This window comes from Mandrillus leucophaeus, unplaced genomic scaffold (assembly GCF_000951045.1).
Source record: "Mandrillus leucophaeus isolate KB7577 unplaced genomic scaffold, Mleu.le_1.0 Scaffold190, whole genome shotgun sequence".
NCBI classification, from domain to species: Eukaryota; Metazoa; Chordata; class Mammalia; order Primates; family Cercopithecidae; genus Mandrillus; species Mandrillus leucophaeus.
The window spans coordinates 3210923-3217734 of record NW_012101921.1 but is presented as its reverse complement, the minus strand read 5'-3'; the positions used below and the strand labels follow the sequence as shown (position 1 = coordinate 3217734).

Here is a 6812-nt window from a genome sequence, read left to right as displayed (position 1 = left end):
TTTACACAGATAACACAGGAATATAGGCTTGGTGTAAAAATTTCAAACTATATAGAAGTATACAAAACAAAAGGTAAGGCTTCCATTTCATTGTTTAGGACTTATCTTTTCTTAATAAAGATTGTCACTTACCATTTTGGTATTTATCTTTCTAGACCTTTTCTTTGAGGTCGGCATATGTGTGTTACATTCTACTTTTTTTAATGTATCTGTAAACGAGATTGTATTCTACATAATGTTCTGTAGCTTGTTTTTTCACTAAAGAATGTCTTAGAGATATTTCCATGTCATATAATCCTTTTAAAAAAAATTGTAGTAAAAGACACGTAACGTAAAACCTCAGTCTTAACCTTTTTTTTTTTTTTTACATGAATTCTTTTTTAAAAATTTTTATTTTTATTTCCATAGGTTTTTGGGGAACAGGTGGTATTTGGTTACGTGAATAAGTGGTGATTTCTGAGATTTTGGTGCACACATCACCTGAGCGGTGTATACTGTACCCAGCAATTTGTAGTCTTTTTATTTCTCACTGCCTTCCCACCCTTTCCCCTGAATCCCCAGAGTCCGTTGTATCATTCTTATGGCTTTGCATCCTCATAGATTAGCTCCCACTTATGAGTGAGAACATACGATGTTTGAGTCTTAATGATTTTTAATTATATATAGTTCACTATTAAGTATATTCACATTGCAGTGCAATGATCTCTAGAACCTTGTCATCTGCAAAGCTCTGAAACTCTGTACTCATTAAGTAACAACTCCCCATTTCCTGCCCAGGCTTTGGCAGTCACTTCCCATTCAGGAATTTGATTACTTTAGATACCTCATATTAGTGTAATATTTGTATTTGTATTTTTGTGACTGACTTATTTCACTTAACGTAATGTCCTTAAGGTTCATCCCTGCTATGGCATATGACAGGATTTTCTTCTCTTAAAATGCTTAATGTTCTGTTGTATGTATATACTGTGTTTTGTTCATCCATTCATCTTTCAGTGGACCTTTGGGTTGCTTCCACTTCTTGGCTGTTGTGAATAATGCTGCTGTGAACATGGGTGTGCAAATATTTCTTTGAGATCCTGCTTTCAGTTCTTTGGATATATACCAAGAAGTGGGATTGCTGGACCATATGGTCATACTATTTTTAATTTTTTGAGCAACTGTCATACTGTTTTCAATATGCAGCATTTTACATTCCCGCCAACAGTCCTTTTTCAGCTATAAATATTCTGTAATATGAATATACTAAAATTTAAATATACTGTATATATGACATATATGTATGTATGTATGGTACATATTACATGATTTATATTATATGTTTTAAAGTAATCACTTCCCCATTGCAGTGATATTCTTATGTATATAATTATATATGTGTATTTCTCTGAGATAAATTCCAAGAAGTAGAATTTCTGGGCCAAAAATTAGGCCTATTGAAATTCTTGTTAAATTGTACTCCCCCACACTACCAATTGAGTTAGAATGCTTATTTCTTCTTCATATATTTCCAACATTGGATAATATGAATCTTTAAATCTTTTAAAATTTAATGAGTGAAGATGCTATCATTATAATTTATGTATCCCAGATTACTAGTGTGATTGAACATTTTTCAATGTGTGGAGTTTGAGTGACTATTTTTTTTTATTACATATCCTTTGTACATTTTCTTGTTAGAATGTTTTCTTGATTTATAAGACTTCTGTATAGATGATATGCTAAATACATTCCTTTGTTACTTGTCTTTAAACTCGCTCATGGTGTCTTTACAAAAATTAAAATTTTATTTTGGTTATCAGCTCAGCTAATTTTTGTGTGTGTAGATTTCTGAGTTTTATACCTTACTATATATGCTTTCTGTAATACAAGATTATTTACAATATTATTTGCAGGCCTTATACTGTTTTTTTTTTGCTCAACCCTTAACGTCCATCTGGAATTAAGGTTTGAATGTAGTATGAGGTAGGGATTCAATTTAGTTTTCTTTTTTATATGGGGAACCACTTATCCAAACTGTTGAATAGTCCATTTTTGCCCGCATATTTGGAACACCACCATATTGTGTTATATGTTCACGTACATACATGGGTTTAATTTCTGATTTGGGTCCATTTGTTCATACACCAATACCACACTTTTATTTACTATAGTTTGATAATGTGTTTTAATTATGTATCAGTGTTAAGTCATCCCTCTAGTGACTTTTCTTACTCTGAATATTCCCATTTTTGAATTCTTCCAGAAAAACTTTGAACTGTCCAGTTATATTTAGAACAAAGCCTATCAGTTTTGATTTATATTAATTGAGGCAAAATTGATATGTTTAATTTATTCATTTGATAAATTTTTATTGGCTGCCTACTGTGTTTCAGCAGTCCTCTAGGAATTGGGGGTAGAATGAATGAAACAGTCCAGAATGGAGATTACATTCTAAGGGGAAGATAGAAAATAGACAAAGTAAATAAGTAACATTTATAGGCTATTAGATGGCATGAGTGCTGTCTAAAAGCGGGGAGGGAGGAAAGGGGACATAAAGGATAGGGTGAGGGTTACAATTTAAAATACTATGGTCACTTCATATAGCTTTGCTCAGACGTGATAAGATAATTGAGATTGACCTGAAAGGGATGAGGCAATAATTGTTGAGTATATTTGAAAGAAGAGTCTTTTTGATAGAAGAAACAGCAGGAGCAAAGACTGGTATGTCAGAACAGAGCAAGGCCATCTAGCTAGAGCTAAGTGAACAAGGATCAAGATGAGGTCAGGATTGCGATGGATGCCGTTTAAAAATCAAGAAAAGAAAAGAAAAAAAAAAGATGAGGTCAGGAGCTTACGGTAGTGCCAGATTGTGTAGGGAGGACCTTGTAGGTCACTGCAAACACTTCGTCTAGTACTTTAACCGAGAAGGATATTGTTGGAGGCTTTGGTAAGAGAATTGACATGGTGTTTTAACAGCGTCACTCTGCCTACTTTGTTGAGAATAATCTGGGAGATGGGAGAGAAGCAAGATGGAAGCAGGGAGACCAGATGAGCTGATAGGTCAGGGAATTCCAGTGATGGTAGTGTGGAGTTGTAATTTTCTGGCTGTATTTTGAAGGTTTAGTTCAGTATTCCCACATTTGTATGATTCTCTTCCCTCCTCACATATTCTGGGGCTATTAGATTGTCAGATTTTTAATATTTGTTTCTTTTTCTAGCTCACTAAATAGCCTACCTGAATTTTTTCTACCTGAGGCTGTACACCGTTTTACTTCTCGTCTTCAGGAAGAATTGAATACTACTGACTTACACTCTTATAGGAAAGTAATTGACAATGTATCTTCCTGTATGGAGAACTTTAACTTGGGTAAGGCAGCACTTTTCTAGTCCTTTTTCTGGCTAACGCCTCTCGTCACATCATAGGTTTTAAATGATACTAATTTTGGTCATGAAACTCCTTACCAGCGTTCAATTTTTCCTCTACAGGTAGAGCAGGTGTTAATAATCTGCTTAAAAATGGTAAGTCCTATTATTTTATTTTGTTCCATGAGTTGATGGCTTCTATGAGTCATTTTGGAACTGGCTCTTTTAAGTTTCTTGGCAATAGGTAGAGCATTGTAGATAACTCAGGTACATCATGCGCCTTCCTTTTAAATTTTTGTTTCTATATCATGGTATCATTTTATATAACAGTGATATAAAATATTTTATCGAAGTTGAAGTTCACAGTTTTAAATTCTGGTTTGTCATATTTTGTTTCAGTGCTTCATTTTCTGCAGAAGAGTTTAATTGAAATCGTGGAAGAAAATAGGCAAGTGCTATATGTTGGCATTTGTGTGTGCATACTTGCAGTTGTACATTGTCTTTGTACACAGAAAAATTTGAAAGTCTCAGAATATGATCTTTTCATCCCTCTTCATTAATATTATTACTATTACATTTTTTTGAGGCGGGGTCTTGCTGTGTCACCCAGGCTGGAGTGCAGTGGTGTGATCATAGCTCACTGCAGCCTCAAGCTCCTGGGCGCAAGTGTTTCTATCACCTCAGCCTCCCATGTAGCTGAGACTACAGGCATGCATCACCACACCCAGCTAATTTTTGTATTTTTTTGGAGACAGAGTCTCACTATGTTGCCCAGGCTCGTCTTAAACTACTGGACTGAAGTAATCTACCTGCTTTGACCTCCCAAAGTGTTGAGATTACAGTCGTTAGCCACTATGCCCAGCCCCTTTCTCCATTAATATTAGACCCAATTATTTAAATCTGTTTTTTAGAGGTTTGATACTTAATTTTAATAAATACAGAATTTTAATATTTAAACTATATTAAAATTTTAAATGAAAAATTAAAAATTTAATAAATTGTTATGAGAGTAAGTGGAAGCACTCTTTTCCTCACCTGAGTGTGTTCCTTTTTCATAGCATCCTGTTTTTATTTCGTGAGTGAAATATCCTCTGTTATTTCTCTGAGGATATATTCATGATAGTTTTTTGTTTTTTATCATCTTTACATAGTCTCTGTTTCTTCCAAGTTGCTTGTTTCTGTTTGCTGGTTTTGTTCAGTATATTTCTTATTAGAAGCTTTCCTTAGAAGCCTGGTGATCCTTGGCTGGGCAATTACGTGTTTCTTTCTATCTATCTGTCTATCTATCTATATATAAATTTTTTTTTTTTTTTGTGACAGGGTCTTGTTCTGTTGCCCAGGCTTGAGTGCAGTGGCACGATCTTGGCTCACTGCACCTCTTGCCTCCCCGGGTTCAAGTTATACTCCCACTTCAGTCTCCCAGGTAGCTGAGACTACAGGTGTCTGCCACAATGCTTGGCTAATTTTTTTTTATTTCTAATTTTTTGTAGGAATGAGGTCTCACTATAATGCCCAGGCTAGTCTCGAACTCATTGGCTCAAGTGATCCTCCCTCCTTGGCTCCCAAAGTGCTAGGATTATAGGCGTGAGCCACCGTGCCCAGCTCGGGTAGTCATATTTAATAATGGGACACCGAGGATTGATTTGAATGCCTGTGCCTATGGGTGGAGTTGACTGCAGATTTTATTGTAGGCTAGTCTAGCTGGGCTGTTTCTTGGGGGAACTCTTCCTTGAGGAAACCTAAAGATGTCAGTATGTTTAAATCTTTTTGCTTAGATACTGGATTTGCCATGGAAGAATCTTCTAAACCATTGTCTTAATAGTCTGATTGCTGAGTGAGGGAAGAAGGCTGAGGTCTCAGTATTTGGCCTGCATTGTGCATATATTTACCTAATTCTCCTTTTTGTAATATGTTGTTGCCTTATCTGTGTGTGCTATCTTCCTTGCCAGACACCTGTTTTACCTTTTCTAAAGATAAACAAGTTGTCTGCTGGCTCACAGGTATTTAGTCTTCCTGTTTTCAATCTTATGTTTACCTCCACATCAAGGAGTACCTAGTGCCAACGGTTTCTGAGCCATTTGGTACTACAAATCAAATGGCTTCTGGGCTTGTTCCCTGGCTGAGCGTCCACTTTTCTTGATTCTGCTGTCAGTTATCACTCATCATCTGCTTTGCAGCTTCTGAAATATTATTATTATTGTCTTGTTGCATATTGGTTGCCTTTAGAATTTATCTTTTTACATTTTAAATCCCATGGCTGTTGGTTTGAGGAGGTTCTGGGAGAGAGCAGAAATAATACCTGTACATCATCGTCTTTCACTCATGGTAGCCTTTTGCCATAGCAGGAGCTCTTTGTCTCCTCTTCTCCTTTTTGGCTCTTCTTTTTATGCTCATCGTGTAAAGGTGGGTTCTGTCCTTTTCATTTTGTTTGTTTGAACTGCTTAATAACGTCCACTTTGGTGTCAGCCACCACCTATATAGTCAGGATTCCCGAATTTATTACTCCAAGTTAGATCTCTTTCCTGAGTGGTAGACTGATGGAGATCAGTTGACAGTTGACTTGTGGACATCTCAGCTTGAATGTTCTACAGGTACCTCAAGTTCAGTGTGTCCAAAAGAAAGGAAATTTTATTTTTTTAAAAAAAGTCATTTCCTGTAGCCCCAGGTAATCTCTATTCTACTTTCTGTCTTTTTGAATTTGCGTATTCTAGGTGATTCTTATGAATCATATAATATTTGTCCTTTTGTGTCAGGCTTATTTCATTTATGTTTCCTTTTTTTTTTTGTTGAGACAAGTTCTGGCTCTGTCACCCAAGCTGGAGTGCAGGATCGTGGCTCACTGCAACTTCTGCCCCCCAAGCTCAAGCGATCCTTCCACCTCAGCCTCTGGAGTAGCTGGGACCACAGACGTCCACCACTATGCCCTGTTTTTATATTTTTGGTAGAAATAGGGTTTCACCATGTTGCCCTGGCTGGTTTCAAACTCCTAAGCTCAAGCAGTGCCCCTGCCCCAGCCCCACAAAGTGCTGGGATTACAGGTGTGTTTTCAAGGGTCATCCACGTTTGTAGCATATATCAGTATTTCATTCCTTTTTGTGGCCGAATAATATCCCATTGTATGTGTAGACCACATGTTAATCCGTCTGTTGATGGACATTTGGTCTGTTTCTACCTTTAGGCTATTGTGAATAATTTTGCTATAAACATTGATGTACAAGTATATCTTTGAGTCTCTGCTTTTAGCTCTTTTGGGTATATACATAAGAGTGGACTCATAAGATAATTCTATGTTTAAGTTTTTGAGAAACTACCAAGTTGTTTTTCCTAACTTTTGCCTTAATAGGATTATTCTGTGTTTTGCTGTGTTGAGAACTGACTGAGAGGGAAGGACAGAAGCTGCAAGAGACCAGTTAGGAGGCTATGGCAGTAACCCAAGGGAGAGATGAGAGTGGCTCAGGCCAAGATAT

The 6812-nt window shown here is 36.5% G+C and overlaps 1 protein-coding gene across 1 annotated transcript in view; it reads left to right on the top strand.

The window, feature by feature from the left end:
- Positions 1-6812, top strand: part of THADA (thyroid adenoma associated) — a 376494-nt gene that overhangs the window by 7187 nt on the left and 362495 nt on the right. The window contains exons 4-6 of the mRNA XM_011978219.1: positions 3166-3349; positions 3469-3501; positions 3745-3793. Of these exons, the coding sequence (XP_011833609.1) occupies positions 3166-3349; positions 3469-3501; positions 3745-3793 (266 nt within the window). The remainder of the gene's footprint in view (positions 1-3165; positions 3350-3468; positions 3502-3744; positions 3794-6812) is intronic.